Consider the following 15,809-nt stretch of genomic DNA (forward strand, 5'->3'; position numbering starts at 1 on the left):
CGAAATTTATATTCGATAGTTCTTTCATTGTCGTACTTATGTAACACAAGACTGTCGGGAATTCTCTTTGTCTGTAGATCTTTTCCATATGACTGTAGCTACTCTTCTACTAGCTATAAACCCTTATCCCTCCAATGAAAACCCATCCGTCGCCCGGTCAAAGTCACCGTTACAAAAGTTTCTCGGTGACACAATTAGTCTGGCGAATTTGTCTCGGTCGACTTCGGTAACGACACACAATGTGCAAATACCAAAAGGGATCGCGGTGCATCGTATCCCTCTCTCTCTCTGTGTGTGTCAAACGCGGCAAGCCAGTGAGAGTCAGTCGACAGCGCTGATGCAACGAAAGGACTTCCATTATGAACGCCTCGGATCGGCCCACGCTACTCTCCATTGAGGAGTTAAGCGTCCTCGTTTCATCCCCCGTTCGCACGCACTTGGCTGGTGCGTATCGTGGTCTGTATCCCGCCGCCAACGATCCAGCACAAAAGCTGCAGCACGAACAGCATCTCGAAAAGGTGCTTGCCGCCATGAAAGTTTCGCCCCGGACGTCGACTTTTCGCGTCAATACAATCCGCGCAACGCGCACAGAGGTTGTGGACAAACTGGTTCTCGCAATGAATGAGTGGGCCGAGCGAGAAGGCCTCTGTACGCCCAATCCCTTGCCAATCTCCGTCGCGGCTCATGCCGTGCTCGAGGATATCGTATCGGTTGATATTGCCCAGTCTCCGACGACACTCTCCTCATGTCGAATACCGCCCCTCCAGGTGGAGCTCGACACCGACTCATCGTTCGGGGACGAGGCGCGACGCGCCCGCCGTCACCGCCTGGGCTGGCCCACCACGTGTAAGGTGATTGTTTGCGATCGCTTATGCGGAGAAGCGGTTCTCCGCGGATCGCACGTTTTCGTCCGCGGAATCCTCGCGGCAGATCCCTCCATTCGAGTGGGGCAGGCCCTGGCCGTCTACGCTGACTTGCCGCAACCCCAACGACCGTCTTGGCCTCGTGGACTTGCCGTTGAGTCCTACACTGGAACCTGCGTCTTTGTGGGAATCGGCCAGGCGTGTTGCACCCACGCCAGTTCTTTCGACAGTCACAGGGACTGGGTGTTCGCATGCGCTCCCTGCCACGAGTGGGGCCCCTCCTGCCCCCACTTTCCGGTGTACTGGACACGCACGCTTTTTTACAAAACCTACCTTCCACCGTCGTGGTACACGCACTGAATCCTCAACCCGGCGATACAATCCTCGATCTCTGTGCCGCTCCAGGTGGCAAAGCCTCGCACGTGGCGAGTTTCACAAAAAATCAGGCCGTGATCTTGGCCGCTGATCGGAGTCGGTCCAAGGTCGTCGCCATGAAACAACGCTTCCTGGCACTAGGATGTACCAGTATCGTACCCTTGCATCTTAACGCAACTGCATGCTGTATGGACGAGCCCGGGCGGCCTCGCTGCAGCGTGGCCGAGGTACGTACGCGCCTGTGGATGGGTGTCGGAGTAGCAGCTGTTCCTTGAGGAAGTGTGTGTGTTTCGCCACTTTCTCATTCTGAGCAATAAATTTGGTTTGTTAGATCCGCGCCGCGGCCAAAGTCTCGGAGAGGGACGGACTCTTGAACGTGAAATACTTTTTCCCGGGATCGTTCGATCGTATTTTGTTGGATCCACCCTGCAGCGCTTTGGGTCTACGCCCCAAACTGCAGATTGGACCGACCCGGGTGGACGATCTGCTCGCTTTTGCCACATATCAGCGCAAATTTGTCCCACCGGCAGTGGCCTTGCTGAAACCGGGTGGTATTCTGACTTACAGTACCTGTACCTTTCACGTGGAGGAGAATGAACGCATGGTGCGGCATATTCTGGACGACTATCCGGTCATGGAGTTGGTGCCCATCACCATTGGCGTTGGTCTACCGGGTTTGCCCGGACACGGATTAACGACGGACGAATGCCAACGTGTGCGACGATTCGACCCCACCGACAGTGCCGATACTATGGGATTTTTCATCGCCAAGTTTCGGAAACGAGCGACTACCGCCTACTGTAACAGTACAGCAGGATCACTCCTATAATTTTTTTAAGTGCCTAATGAATCGAACAGTTGTTACTGTTCCCACCAGTTAAACCCGCCAGCGCCGCCGGCTCCTTGTCCGTAGTAACTCGATGGATCCCAACCAGTAGTCTCTTCTCCCGGACGCACCGGAGGCTGTTGCGACTGTGGAGCTCCCGGAGGCTGTTGCTGCTGCTGATGGTGAGCTTGTTCGGCCTGATAGCCTTGTTGCTGTGGCGCACCGTATCCGTTGTTATGGTAGCCTTGTTGTTGTTGGTGGTGGTGCGGCTGCTGCCCACCGTAAGTACCGTAGGGACCCGATGGGTGCTGCTGTTGTTGGTGTTGCTGACCAGGATAGGCAGGAACGCCAGGCGGTGGGGGCAAGTTGGAACCACCAGTAGGGGGCGGGGGAAGATTGCCCGATGGTGGTGGGGGAGGCAAGTTGCTTACGGCGGCGGGCGGCGGTGGTGGCAAAACAAAAGCCGGCGAGGCCCCACCAGGTGGATTGGGCGGACCACCGTTGGCCGCTTCCGCCGCCGAGGTGGGTTTGGGGCCGTCTAATTCGGCCATGAAGGACAAATACTCCGTATCGATTTCTTGAGCATTCTTCTGGTCCGTCGGCGGCGCCACTTTTTGTCGACAATCCCTCGTCGGGTGACTCGTGTCTCCGCAAATGGCACACTTGACCGTCAGCGTGGGTTTGTTGACCGAAAACCGACGGGGACACTCAAAGGAGCGGTGTCCTTTTTCGGCACAAATCTGACAGAACTCTTCGTCCTTGAGTGTGCCGTTGAGCAGAGCCAACTCTCGCAGCTGTTGTTGCTTGTGTACGTTCTTTTCGTCGTCAATGACGACGAGCATTTGGTCGATCATCTCGGAGGCCGCATCCACGGCCCGCTGGTCGTCTCCCGTAATGACAACGTGTAGGGGTTCGTTGTCGCCTTCCATGATTTTTCCGTCACGTCGTCCCCGGGCGCCATCCTTGACGGAACCCCGGCCCCGAATAGCAATCTTGCAACCCGTCTTGGATTCGAGTTCCTTCTGCGTTTTCCCCCGCGGACCAATAATGAGACCAATAAAGTTGTAAGTAGGGTGTTTCTCGATAGGGATGCGAATTTTTTTGGTGCGTTTGCGGACAAAGAGGTTATTCTGACGTGTGGCTGGATTGAGATTCATGATTTGTTCGAGCAAATCTTGACGTTCCGCGGTGTAACGTTCGCGCCAGCGGACGGCACGGGTATTCCGGCGCTTGCCGTCGGCCCCGTAGACTGCACCCCAAAAAAAGAGAGCGCACATGGTGAGATACGTCGGTCCAATCAATATCTGTGTATGTATGTATGCATGTATACATATATATCTGTACAACAAAGCACCAACACGCGACGAGACACGAGGATGCGGCAAGAAGGTCCGAAGGAAAGGCCACACGGACACGTACCGGGTGGTGGGGACGGTGATCGTTCGCGATGTCCCCGGGGCAAGGCGTCGACCCGGGCCGCTTCTCGTTCCAAGTGTTCCATTTTCTCATTGACTTGACGCAATCGTGCTTGTAGATTGCGGTGCTCGTCTTGTTTGTGCGGTGGAATGTTGGCTGCGGACGGAGTGGGCAAGACGGGAAGATGGCCTGTGGCGGGTCCGTAGGGATTGTGTTGGGGAACGGGAGCGAGGGGAGCGTCGCGAGCCCATCGGGATTGACGCTTATTGGCATCGTCGTCGTCGTTGTTGTTGTCGTCATTGTTGCTGGTGGTGCCCCAACGCGACTTGCGTTTGCGTGGGACGGGTGTGGGCGCACTGCCGGTAGCGGGTTCTGGCTGCTGTTGCGTGTGTTTGAGATATTCTCGGCGTGCTTCTTTCCATCCCGGCCAATTCAAGACTTCCTTCCAGAGGTCTGGATAAGGACCGTACGTTTTCTGTAGGCCTTGTGCAGCGGCGCTCGTACCGTTGTACCAAGTCTTCATGGGAACGTGATCGGTCCGGACCGTCATGACGTACTCGGCGGCTTGTTCGCTGTCTTGTCCCATGGTGACTGACTACGGGGTTTGTATGTATCTGTGTGGAAGTGCACGTACGGGGAAAGTTCGATGGCAACGTTGGACACGAATACGCAAACTGTTGGTGTGGATTGTGTGGCAAACGTTTCGTTCGACTACCGACTGGTACTGTAACAGTAACACAACCAGTAACTAGCAAGTCGGGAATTCGAAACGGCCGTATGGTGCAAAGAGAGGATGCTTGCTCTACCTATCTTTACTCCGTATTGTGTAGGTCGGTAGGTACGGCAGTTCATTCACTGTGACTGACTGACAGACTGACTGACTGTGACAGTGAAAAATCAATCAATGGTCCCTGCATGTGGGACAGCTGGACAGACAGATACTGGGATTCTGTAGTTGGGTGTTTGGACTTCCCAAGCGGTCCCGTTGCGACACTAGAGTCCCCTATACCTCTGAAGGGAACCACCAACCCAATGTTGCTACTTCAACATCCGACCAAACGGACAAAGATCCCAGTTTCGCTGCGGCATGACGCCTTTTGGCGGTACTGTTAGTTACAGTTAGCTACCTAGTTCTGGGGGAGAAGTTCGTGGCACTGTTACTGTTGGTATGGGGTCGGCCCTCGACAAGAAACTAACTGCCCGTAACACAGTCGGCACGGTACGGATACAATCCCAATCCCTCCTTCCCCGCCGCATCCCCGCGCCACCCACACTAACAGCGACACCTATACACACACATTAGATCTTGACCGTCAACACCTGTTGCTCTCTCTCTCTATTTCTGCCTTTGTTGCAATCACGAGTACTCCCATCATGTTGCGTTGCGCTGCTACTGTCTGGAGTCGTCAGGCTCGTCCGGTGTCTTTCGCGTCGGCGGTGCGCTCCATCGCCACCGTCACGGCCGACGACGCCCTCAAGTACAGTGGATACATGCAGATCGACTTTACCATTCCCGAAGATACACCCGTCTACGATGCCGTGCAAAAGTTTGCCGCCTTTAACATTGGCTGTCTCGTTACTACGGATAAGGCTGGTACGTACTCATACTCGTCTCGTCTCACGGAATCAACCTGGCGATAGGAGTGTATGTGTGTAGCTCAAACCGCAGACGTCCTCGTACATACACTATAAACGCTTCTCACAAAACAATTGTCGCGGCCCTTGTTGTTTTCTCTGTCTGCCTTTCTGGCGTCTCCCTTTTCTTCTCTTTCCATCAGGCAACATGACGGGTGTCGTCAGTGAGCGCGATTACATTTGCAAGATTGCCTTGTTGGGACGCACGTCCAAGGAAACACCCGTCAAGGAAATCGCCACCCGCGGCGCCAACATTATCACCGCCAAGGCCGGAGAATCCGTAGAATCATGCATGGAGAAAATGATGAGCAAAGGCATTCGGCATTTGCCCATAGTGGACGATGCCGAAAAGGTCATTGGCATGGTCTCCATCAAGGATCTCGTCAAGACCGTCATTACGGAAAAGGAACAAACCATCAAGGTATTGTCCGATTTTGCCCTCGGCAAGGGGGGACACTTTGGTAGCGAGTGACAATGACACGCAATAGATAGCAAATAGCTGATTTACCAAAACACTACTTTTGTGAAATCCCCGTTGTTGTATTATCTACCAACCATACAAGATTTCACGGATTGCGCGACCAACATTTACGAAAAGGAAATGCCTAGCAACACGGCAGTATCTGAACATTGTTGGTGTAGCTGCATCCGTTCATCCTTGCTCAACTCATCGTACCGACCTTCCAACAATTCCACCATGATCTCCATGGCACGCTTGGGCTGCCCATTAGTCAACAGCTCCTCCACGTGCTGTAGTACGTCACAAGGCGCCACTTCGGTTTCAGTGCGTACCGGCAATTCCGTGGGCGTGTCTTTTCCCACAGCACCATTGGGGTTGCAACCAGAATCCGTCACGGAGACCTGTACGGCAGCGTTTTCCTTGTCACCCTCCACAGCAACCTGGTTCGACAAGTGCTGACGGGCTTGGCGACGTGCCCGGACTTGGGAATAGCTTTCTTTCTCTAGAATGCGCTGTGCGCGACCAAATACTTGCGCACCCGCAGCTTTGCCCGAGAACAACGGCTCGTGGGGTTCTTCGTTGTCAGAAATCTCTTCGGCGGCTTGCGAGTAAAAGCCGTCGTGACGGGATAGACCAACAACCCCACTTTGTGACAGGACGAATTCGTGCTGATCCCACTTGCTCTCGACGCCTTGCGTTGCTTTCTGCACTTTCTCCATGACCTCGCAAACACTGTACGTAAGATCACACACACACACAGAAGAAAACAAAGCGATGAGCACCAAAAATTGCGTCACATACAAGGGGGCTGGCGCGTTCACAATCAAACGCACCCCGGAGCTCCCAGCGCAAAGAGCTTGCGCAACTCTAGTTTGTCGAAATAGCGCTCCACCGACGTGTCTTCTGTGAACACAGTACGACGGATTCCATCCTTGTGCACTTGCTTCTCATACATCTTTTCCTCCACGGTACCAGCAGCGATCAAGCGATACACCACAACGTCACGAGTCTGGCCAATCCGATAGCAGCGATCCACAGCCTGTGAGTCTTCGGCAGGAGTCCTATTGGAAAGGAGTGAGAACAACAATAGTGTCACAGCAATAGCACATTCCAGGTGGCGCTGCTCTTGCAACGCGAAACGAGCTTCTGAGACGTACCAGCTTGGATCGTAAATAATCACTCGGTCGGCACCAACGAGGGTAAGGCCGACCCCAGCTGCTTTGGTTGACAGTAGCATCGCGTCCGTTGTGGAAGTGTTTGAGTTGAAGTCGTCCACAAAACGCTGTCGGTCTTGTTCTTTGGAGCTACCGTCAATACGCAACAGTTCCACCCCCTCGGATAGAAGCGTTTTCTCTATGATATCCAACATTTTCGTACTCTGCGAGAAAATGAGGGTTCGATGGCCGTTCTGGCGAAAGTTTTCGATCAACGACAAGAGAATACAGAGCTTGGCCGATTGCTGGACCAAATCATCAGGACTGGCCGTAGCAAGTAAACGTCCAACATTGATTGCGAGTTCTTCTGCTAGAATAGGATGCCCGCAGAGCTTTTTCAGCCATGTAACGGCTTCCAACGGCGATCTGGTTTCACCAGAAAGGATCGAGCTTACCACTGATTCCTTGGAGTCCACGAAGTCGGAGTACATTGTACGCTGTTTTGAACTCAAATGCGTCCAAACAACAAGTTCGTTTTTCGACGGAAGTTTGTCTATGAGAAAGTCAACTTTGAGGCGTTGCAGAAAGTACGGCTTGAGCTTCTCCTGAAGTTCCTTGTTCACCCGTTGTCCCAGTTTGATTGCATGTGTTGTCGCATTCTTGTTGCGAGCGTCTTCGATTGGTCGAGCGAAGTAATTCGTGAAAGTTTTCAGCTTGTTGAGAATCTGCCCACTCGTTGCCCAATCAAAAAGTGCCCAGAGTTCCTGCAAAATAGAGGGCATTAGACCACGCACGGGGCACAAAATTTGGAGATCTCGAACTCTTCCAACATACCTTAAGATTGTTGAGTATAGGCGTTCCTGTCAGCAAGAGCCGATGCGTCTCGCGACTGCGGCAGATCCGGCGACAAGCCCGACTGGTTGCGCTGGTAGGATTCTTGATTTGGTGACCCTCATCCAGCACCACGTAGTCGAAACAGCAATCACTTTGAACGAAACTCAAAGTGGCCGACCGGACTTGTCCGTAACTCGTAATAATCAAATAATTTGACGATTCGTCTTCCAAGGCTTTAAGCAAAATTCTATCGCGCTGTTGACTCTGGGTGCTGGAAAGGACAGCAATGCGAACATCGTGAACGCACTGGGTCAAAACATTCTGGGCCTCTTTTTCCCAGGAGCGTAAAACAGAGACAGGTGAAACGATGAGTGCGTTCCGTATTACGCCAGTTCGCATCAATCCTCCTAAGAAGGTCAATGCCATGTATGTTTTACCCATTCCCATATCATCTCCTAGCACACCTCCGATGCCAACCTGATGGAGTGTCCCCATCCACTGGACACCACTTTTCTGGTAGTCAAAAAGCTTTTGAAAGAGCCCACGAGGTATGCGCAGATCTGGCCAGTCGACTTCTGTTGTGTCGCTTTCCTGGGCACGCAATAACATTTCATTGCTTTTCCGATCACAAATCCAGTTGGAACCCAATGGAAGCTCTGTGGGATCCTCTTTTTCGCAAAGATTTGGGCCATCCACGCTTCCACTGGAACTCGAGTCTCCTATGGAAAGGTCAAACGACTCTTCCACTGTATCCCGAACAGCGCCGTCTATCGATGCTCGAGCTAACCTTTGAATCTCATCGTCCAAACGTGAGTGCTTCAAATCCAATTTACGAAGGTGCCCTTCCAAGGATGAGGAAGTATCGGAAAAATCGTCATCACCGAGCCAACGGGTCGGACGCGACAACGGAAAGACTTCGACTTCCGTACCATCTCCACTATCGCTGCCGGATGAATCAACAATTACCCGACGACGTCGACATCGATCTAACGAAGGTACTGTATGGGTACGGCTCGCCATGGTCTTATTCCACTATATTTAGTTGACAGTGAACGATGCCTCTTTTTCCCATTCACGTTCACGCCAAAAATTGAGCCGTGGACATAACTTTTACAGTTAATTACAGTTACATCAAGGCAAACAAATATATCTACCCCTCCGGAGTTCTCTCACCCTCAGTCAACTGAATAGTTTGGCTTTCTGTGTGAGCCTTGTAGATGGGAGAAAGAAGCTAACAGCAGAAAACAAATTTGATTCAGACTTTGTTGAAAAAAGTAATAAAAGGGTGCTCTTTTATATTACAACTTTAAGTTGACGATTGTTTCTTGTAATGCTTGATCCATCGTCAAGACTTCGGGAGAACCGAGACCTCGCCAGCAGGTAATATGTACGAGCATTAGCTCGGAATCGTTCACGACTACTTCATCATTTAGCACTTCGATTTCACGACAATTGCTATATTTGTACATGCCCTCCTCGTTGTCGAAAAACATTTTAAAGTTGATTCCACAAATGACGCATCGATCCCGCATCTCGTCGGCAGGTACGGTGCTGTTATCGGGGTCAAACTCGTCTCCGGTCGTGGTGGCACCGATAGTACTTTGTTCTTTTACTTCAGTAGTCTGCAGATCTTTCTCTTTCGTTGCAAACGTCCAAACGAGGTCAGTGGCGTACCAGCCACGCTCTTCGGTACGAGCCATAGCTTTCTCTAGCTGATTCCGTTTAAACAACGCATCCAAGTGTTTGGACAGTTCCAGCTGCGTCCGAAAGCGACGACCATCAGCGGAGCTCATGAATGGTAGACCGACTTCGTATAATATGCTTACTACGGCCGCGTTTTTCTGTTTGATGCCGTCGTTGGAAAACAAGCTTTTATCTATTGCAAAGCCACCAACTGGCATACTGCTTCCAACTGCAGCGTCTACACCAGGAAACGAAAGATTCGACTTGTTTTCTTTGCGGTCTGCCTGATTTTGCAGTCTTTCCATAGCGGCTGTCACCAATGAAGCGGTTGCAGATGCCGTCGCTAGGTAATCAGTCATGGCAATGACTTCAGTCCGAGTATAGCAAACATCTGGCGACGCCCCTTCACGTACTAGCTGTTGTAGTCTTGATACGACGTCGTGCGAGCCCTCTAGCGGGTTCCAACTCAGTTCACTCCAAGCTTTGGATTGGTCGAGGACATCTTGCGGGCGCGTTTCGGCGAAAAAGGCTGGAAGGATCGATGATGTACTTGAGGTGTCGTTTGCGTTGGAGCCACCCGATCCATGCCGTATCGCATCTTCAGCAATTTGTTTGATATTAGCCAACAAGTCAGGGTTCAATTCGGCTAAACGTTCTAGTGACACTTTGTCGAGTTCGTTTTGAATATCGTTCTGCATGTCGTCCAGAACATTCTGCATTTCCCGCCGGAGGGAAGAAGGCAAAAGTAAACTCCCGTCTTTCTAAAGCCAGATAACATTGGATATTGTACTAACCGTGAGAGGAACAATAATGTACAGGCTGGCAGTATTCTATAGACAAACTTGTTTCTACATACCGTTCGACTGATTCCCGCTACTTTTGCTGCACTAGATCCAATTGCTTTATCGCTTACACGTTCATCGAAGCACAACCCCATGGCTCTCAAGTGATCAGTTGAAAAAATCTTGAATTCACTCCAGGTCCTCCAGACCTTTTGAAGCTTTATTCGTTCCGAATCATGTAGCCTACGATGGACCTCAGGAATCCAGTTCGCGGCATCGTCTTCTACAATAGGAATGTACTCTCCCTTGGCGTTTTTCAAAATGGAATCCAAAACGTATACCAACGGGAGCATTTTGTCCTGACTCGTACCAAGCAGCTGTTTGCGAATTGTGTTGTATATCGCCATAGCCGATTTTTTGGAATCAGCGTGATCCTCGGCAACCATGGAAAGACTATTTATCTTGACCTTGTCCTGAAAGCGAGCAAACGATGACAATTGGTCAGAATACGAACCACAAAATCGAGTAAATGCTATCGAACTGCCAACTTACAGGGAAGGATCCTAGCTGCTCCACCATGTCTTCGTAATCCTCTAATTGCTCTTCGTCAATCGACTCCTCGTCGTCTTCCACTTCTATTGGTTCATGAGCTGCCATGATGTCAATTATTTTGCGTCGATCGCGATGGTGAAACTGTCGACTTGGGTTGACAATGAACGAAGCCGAGTCTGTGGCTTTGGCAGCGGCTGTTTGACTGACAGTGAGCAGAAAAACCCAAATTCGAATGAGACAAGTTTTTTGCATAAATAGAATTAATCGATCGACGCGAGACAGACACATCGTGTCCAGTCACTACGACAGTGTACACATACAGCTACCTGCATGTTCCTGGTGAACTTCTCGTTCGGAAAGCAGGATACGCCAAGACCCAATGGAAATAGATTCAAACTATGCTCTGGGGAAGTAATAACAGGCTACGCATCATTATACCTAGAGTGTCGTTAAACTCTGCAAGCAAGCCTTTAGTTTTTCATGTCTAAATGCTAGACAAGAAACAAAGGCCAGGTAAAGCGCCGCGGTCCTGCTAAGCCCGACTGCCTCAAGTATCAAAATCCTGGTATCAGCAAAATCAGATGGTAACTCCTGCGCTCTTCAGCCACACTCCCGCGGCATGTTCCAACATGTCTGTCTCTTCCCGCGACCAGAGAGCCTCCACATTTCCTTTTCCAAGCAATTGGTGCATACAATTGACTGCGAACGTCTTGAAGTCTCGGACGGCATCGCCTCGGCTAACTTCACGTTGCCAGATCTGCTGAACAGTAATTGCACGACTTTCCCGTGGACTTGGGGAAAACATATACGAAGGCACTTCTTTAGGATTAGTAGGATGGAGCGCGGCACGGTAAAGTTGAAAATCTGATGCGAGTGCGCTGCAAGAAGCGATTAGCTGAAGAATCTTGCTGCAAAGCTGTCTGTCGCCGAGTGGCGAGGTGGACATGCAAAAGCCTGCGACTGCAACTGGAGTGATAAAAGGGGACGGGGTCTGCCCTGTTTGATTTTTCATAATGCGATTCAGTATTGACTCTACAGCACTAGCATCTGAAACCGGTGGTCTACCCTTTGGTCCTCTTTTCAGCGGAGTTACAGTGTGCGGCTTTCGAAAACGTGAGGACCGCTCATAGTCGCTGAAAACGCTTTCATCTCCATCGACAGGAATAGTTCCAATAGTAGCCGGGGAGGTGCGAGCATCTACTTCAAAAAGAATCCCGCCGTTTGTCTCGTATTCATCGTCGTACGTAAGGAGTGCAGTTGAGGAATTTTGAAAGCCATTGGATGCTCCGTATGGTGGCGTCACCACTCCGGATCGTAGTGACCTCGCCAGGCCCCGTTCTTTCATTGCTTTCCGGGCACACTTTTCCAGTTTTGACGCCACATCCGCAACGTTGATATTCACGTTCACTGGTGCTCTATTTGTCAAGAGGGAGAAGCTACCTTTGTCTCCAACGAGTGGCTGCGTTTCGTTGATGACCTCTTCGAGCATCGAAGTGTCCACTACAACTTTGCTTTCTGTCTTCGTCTCTTTGTCCGCATTCGACGACTGTCGAAAGCGCTTACTTGATGGTGGTTTCAAAGTTTTGTCGGCGCTTATCAAGTCCCGTTTTTTGCTTGGTATCACTGGGGAAGAATAGGCATCGACTGTTGCTTCCAGCGAAGAATCTTCGTTGTCTGAATTGTCATCGCCGTCTGCCTGCCCCAGCGATCCCACCGAAAAGCGTGAGAAGCGCTGTTTTCGACCATCCATACCAGGGCACGTGCGACGTCGAACCATATTCAAATCTTCGGGACGATCCCTGTGAAAAAGACTATGCTTGTAGATCCAGACGTTACGCTCCCGGTTGATCTTCCGGAAAGAATAAAAGTTTAGCTGGCGCACAAGAGATTGAAAGCGATTGTGGCGGAAGTACTGCGGCAGTGTTTCCGATTCTAATCGATTTAGATCTGATCCAATGATAAATGCGTCGCCGTTCGGCGTCCACTGCATAGAAAAGAAAGATAGAAGTTAGAATAGGGAGCCGATAGAAATAACCTGATAGCTAAGAGATGGGGTAACGTGAACGAAACTCCTCCAAGACCGCACGATGACGTCAACGAAACGAGTGAAACGTCATAAAAAAATCTCATAACCCAATCGCATGTCCGGTTCATGGGGGCCTCAGAATTCGAGCACGCCGATTGGCTCGCTCGATGAAAGAAGATTCGAACATCAATGATACGTCCTGGCCCGGTAGAAAGTTGAACGTGAAAGCCAGCTTTGACGATGTGACCCAGTCCGGATCATCGGAGGGAACTCTTTTTCGGACCATGGGGGCCAGTAAACCGTGCGTTTATGGTATGGATGAGATCAAAACACGCCTCTAGTCAACGCGATAACCATCCAAACAAAGTTGGATTATCTGCATCCGAACGCTTTTGCAAATGGGTTTCCAAAACAAGGATTATCCCAAAGCAAACCTCCGAAAGAACAAATATCCGAAGCAATGATTTCGGCGTGTGTAAACGATCGTACTCAGCGACCGTGGAGCCCTCAAGAAGGCTTGGCAACCTTTGTTTCTCCCGAAGCTGATTGCTTGAGATGGCCATGGATGAAAGAGAAGAAGCTTGTAACTTTGATCGTCCAATGATTTCGAACTTTTGAAAGAACAAATATACTATAGAACGACCAACTTTCACTTATCCGATGTATGCACAAAACGTGACGATTGAAAGAATCCCTCACTGACTTTTCTTGGCTTCTCACATTTTCTGAAGATGCAATAGACGAAAGCGCTCCGACTGTCTTGGCAACATCCAGTACAGCAGGCGTAACTACAAAGCAACGTACCGAAATGACCTTGTCAGGAGCACCGTTGACCATTTGAAAAAGTTTCAAAATAAACCCTGAAGGAGGCTCTGTGCCTCCTTCTTGATTCTGTGTCGGTAAGTGGCTTCCACGGTTGATGTCGACATTTTCGAGGTCGTTCATCGTCTCATTGCCTGTAGCTGTTGTTAGTGAAGGAACTCTAGAAGGTACCAAACGAAATTGTGGGACGCTTCCGTTCGGTACTTCCGTTTTCATTTCTCACCAAAAACTGCGATCTCGATTTTGCGCCTTTCCCAGTCCTCGTTGGTGGCGCGTCGTGGCTAAAAATATAGATCTCGACTTTCCGGCGCGGATCCGGGTGCTATGGTGAAAAGGATTCGCTGCAGCCCTCCAAGTAGCACATGCCTCTAGTTAGGGTCTGTCGCTAGCCAAGCACTGCTACTGACTTTGACGTGTCGAAGCATGCAGCAGGATGATTTTATTATATCGGCAACCTTGAAAATCGAACGCAGATAATCTAGGCATCAAGACTTTGACTCTGACGTCTTTTCGAACAACATTGGGACCTGCTTAATTGGATGCTTATGATGATTAGTAAAGGGTTCAGGTCCGTCAACTTCGAAGTGGTCTCCCAAGAAAATGCTTCTAGTACTATGATCAAAACTTCCGGCGAAGGCTCCTGGAAAACGTCTTCGTTCTACCTCGATTCATCTGGGCGCTCGAGCATTTCGGTGCCTTTACGTCTCACATTTCCCTCCCAAGAGAGCATCGACGATTTTTTATCCAACACTCGAATTGACCTCTCAAACAATACCGATGTAAAGGAGGAACTTGTGGCCGCCGATCACGGTGACAAGAAAGATGCGAATCCCTCGGAATATCAGCTTTCTATTGAAGCCAAAGTGACCCTGACTGTGGGATCCGGCGAAGCTGTTGCCGCAGCTGTTGAAGACGTTCTTCTTCAAAGTTTCGCAAAGGAATCTCTTTCGCTCATCCTTAAAACTACAATTCTTATGCGAGTTTCTCGAGCAAACGGCGAAAAGCTGGATACCGAAGGCGCTGCTAGCGTAAAAACGAACATCGAAATCGCCGCCGTAGTGAACGAATCACTTTCAGGGCTTTCAAAAGAACAACATGCTCGAGAAATACTGGACGCGCTTCATCGGGGCGGTATAGTTGGTCTCAGTACAGCGGAAAATAATTCTCATCGTCTACGCCAGACGAGACTAACGCCCGTGATGTTGCACGTCGCATTGACTCATGCATTTTCCATTGCCGTTCGAACCGTCAATCCAACTTCCTTCGAAGAGACGTTAATATCCTTGACAATACGGCATTCAAATACTCATAGCGAGCCAGTCCAGATTACGAATGTCGCACTTCATCCCAGCCATTCCAGGGTGGTCGACAATGGTGAGTGTGACAGCGCACAAAGGCCGAACCTTGTCGTTGACATGAGCAAATCCGTTCAATGGGGCTTTGCCGATCAAGACGACACTAACCTACCTCGCGTCCTCGAGCGGAATCAAGCTATATCGTTAATTCTACGGGTAATGGCTTCGGATGACGTGCGTTCGCGCATTTTTGTTTCACCCATTTCCGTCACTGCAAACGTCGGTTGCTACGAGCCAAGCAAAAGTCAGCACACCGTCTTAGCGGCAGCAGATGCCCAATGGACCAGTGTACGATCCGCTGTGGAGCCGTCGGATGCCTTTCGTGTACAAATAAATGTAGTTGAGACGGAGGTCAAAGTTGGGGCTCCGTTTGTATTGCTCCTGAATGTGTCCAATTTGAGTGCCGATCCTCGGGATATTGAGCTTCGACTTGAAAAGAGCAAATTCGTCGAAGACAGTGTATCTGTTATTGGATCACAAACGGTCCTCTTTCGTGGCTTGGATGCAGGTTGTTCACGGGATTGGAGTTCTCTTGGGGATGAACACCTCCTCGCCATGGAGCAATCTCTATACCTGGGAGAAGTTAAAGCCTCTGAAAAAACCAGTGCTGAGATCCGCTTCATTGCTTTGCAGCCCGGGACATTGAACATACCCAGTTTCGAGCTGCACGACAGAAAGAGTGATAAATTTTACCGATGTGTGCATAATGTAAGAATTGTTGCGACTGCATGACATCGCTTGTGAGTGCTGAAGTCTCGACAAGTTTCAAAAGCAGAATGAAAGGTTAAAGCAAATTCCGTGTCCCGCATAAAAGGTTTTGGGCTCAACTTGTTCCAGAAATCTACGGTGATTCAGGCTTGACGTATGTGAAAGAATGCGATGTTTTTGGATTCAAATAAAACCAACGGCAATGTCTCGAAATGATTAGCGGCTTTGCTTTGTTCACGGAAAAGTACACCAGACTTGTAAGTATTGCATTGCAAAGCATTGATCACGCTAGAAGGCAACGGCGGTCCACAACAGGCA

At 50.2% G+C, this 15,809-nt stretch overlaps 6 protein-coding genes across 6 annotated transcripts; 3 read left to right on the plus strand and 3 right to left on the minus strand.

Moving 5' to 3' along the window:
* Positions 1 to 271: 271 nt before the first annotated feature.
* Positions 272 to 3,164, plus strand: PHATRDRAFT_47176 (predicted protein). The gene is made up of 4 exons (XM_002181217.1): positions 272 to 1,092; positions 1,134 to 1,465; positions 1,570 to 1,804; positions 1,828 to 3,164. Exons 1-4 carry the CDS (start codon positions 360 to 362, stop codon positions 1,833 to 1,835), a joined length of 1,308 nt encoding a protein of 435 aa, XP_002181253.1. The 5' UTR covers positions 272 to 359; the 3' UTR covers positions 1,836 to 3,164.
* Positions 3,165 to 4,765: 1,601 nt separating this feature from the next.
* Positions 4,766 to 5,641, plus strand: PHATRDRAFT_47178 (predicted protein). The gene is made up of 2 exons (XM_002181218.1): positions 4,766 to 5,074; positions 5,259 to 5,641. Exons 1-2 carry the CDS (start codon positions 4,855 to 4,857, stop codon positions 5,585 to 5,587), a joined length of 549 nt encoding a protein of 182 aa, XP_002181254.1. The 5' UTR covers positions 4,766 to 4,854; the 3' UTR covers positions 5,588 to 5,641.
* Positions 5,642 to 5,703: 62 nt separating this feature from the next.
* On the minus strand, positions 5,704 to 8,583 carry PHATRDRAFT_47179 (predicted protein; the record flags this gene model as incomplete). Its single annotated transcript, XM_002181393.1, has 3 exons — positions 5,704 to 6,307; positions 6,409 to 7,493; positions 7,564 to 8,583. The coding sequence occupies 3 exons, from the start codon at positions 8,581 to 8,583 to the stop codon at positions 5,704 to 5,706; spliced, it is 2,709 nt and encodes a 902-aa protein (XP_002181429.1).
* Positions 8,584 to 8,830: 247 nt separating this feature from the next.
* On the minus strand, positions 8,831 to 10,868 carry PHATRDRAFT_47180 (predicted protein; the record flags this gene model as incomplete). Its single annotated transcript, XM_002181394.1, has 3 exons — positions 8,831 to 10,007; positions 10,103 to 10,501; positions 10,581 to 10,868. The coding sequence occupies 3 exons, from the start codon at positions 10,866 to 10,868 to the stop codon at positions 8,862 to 8,864; spliced, it is 1,833 nt and encodes a 610-aa protein (XP_002181430.1). The 3' UTR covers positions 8,831 to 8,861.
* A 139-nt stretch (positions 10,869 to 11,007) lies between these two features.
* Positions 11,008 to 13,594, minus strand: PHATRDRAFT_47181 (predicted protein). Its single transcript, XM_002181395.1, has 2 exons — positions 13,411 to 13,594; positions 11,008 to 12,564 (listed from the first exon to the last, which is right to left on the minus strand). Exons 1-2 carry the CDS (start codon positions 13,549 to 13,551, stop codon positions 11,158 to 11,160), a joined length of 1,548 nt encoding a protein of 515 aa, XP_002181431.1. The 5' UTR covers positions 13,552 to 13,594; the 3' UTR covers positions 11,008 to 11,157.
* Positions 13,595 to 13,925: 331 nt separating this feature from the next.
* Positions 13,926 to 15,515, plus strand: PHATRDRAFT_47182 (predicted protein; the record flags this gene model as incomplete). Its single annotated transcript, XM_002181219.1, has 1 exon — positions 13,926 to 15,515. The coding sequence occupies exon 1, from the start codon at positions 13,968 to 13,970 to the stop codon at positions 15,513 to 15,515; it is 1,548 nt and encodes a 515-aa protein (XP_002181255.1). The 5' UTR covers positions 13,926 to 13,967.
* Positions 15,516 to 15,809: the final 294 nt, after the last annotated feature.

The sequence above is a fragment of the Phaeodactylum tricornutum genome, chromosome 12 (assembly GCF_000150955.2).
Source record: "Phaeodactylum tricornutum CCAP 1055/1 chromosome 12, whole genome shotgun sequence".
Lineage (NCBI taxonomy): Eukaryota > Bacillariophyta > Bacillariophyceae > Surirellales > Neidiaceae > Phaeodactylum > Phaeodactylum tricornutum.

What these genes read in the sequence shown, in the direction of transcription:
- PHATRDRAFT_47176 (XM_002181217.1), top strand. Translation starts at nt 360, where the DNA reads ATGAACGCCTCGGATCGGCCCACGCTACTCTCCATTGAGGAGTTAAGC. An exon ending in CCACGCCAGTTCTTTCGACA is followed by an intron (nt 1,093 to 1,133) that starts GTCACAGGGACT and finishes CCCTGCCACGAG; the next exon opens with TGGGGCCCCTCCTGCCCCCA. An exon ending in CTCGCTGCAGCGTGGCCGAG is followed by an intron (nt 1,466 to 1,569) that starts GTACGTACGCGC and finishes TTGGTTTGTTAG; the next exon opens with ATCCGCGCCGCGGCCAAAGT.
- PHATRDRAFT_47178 (XM_002181218.1), top strand. Translation starts at nt 4,855, where the DNA reads ATGTTGCGTTGCGCTGCTACTGTCTGGAGTCGTCAGGCTCGTCCGGTG. An exon ending in CGTTACTACGGATAAGGCTG is followed by an intron (nt 5,075 to 5,258) that starts GTACGTACTCAT and finishes TCTTTCCATCAG; the next exon opens with GCAACATGACGGGTGTCGTC.
- PHATRDRAFT_47181 (XM_002181395.1), bottom strand. Translation starts at nt 13,551, where the DNA reads ATGAACGACCTCGAAAATGTCGACATCAACCGTGGAAGCCACTTACCG. An exon ending in CTCCTGACAAGGTCATTTCG is followed by an intron (nt 12,565 to 13,410) that starts GTACGTTGCTTT and finishes TTTTCTATGCAG; the next exon opens with TGGACGCCGAACGGCGACGC.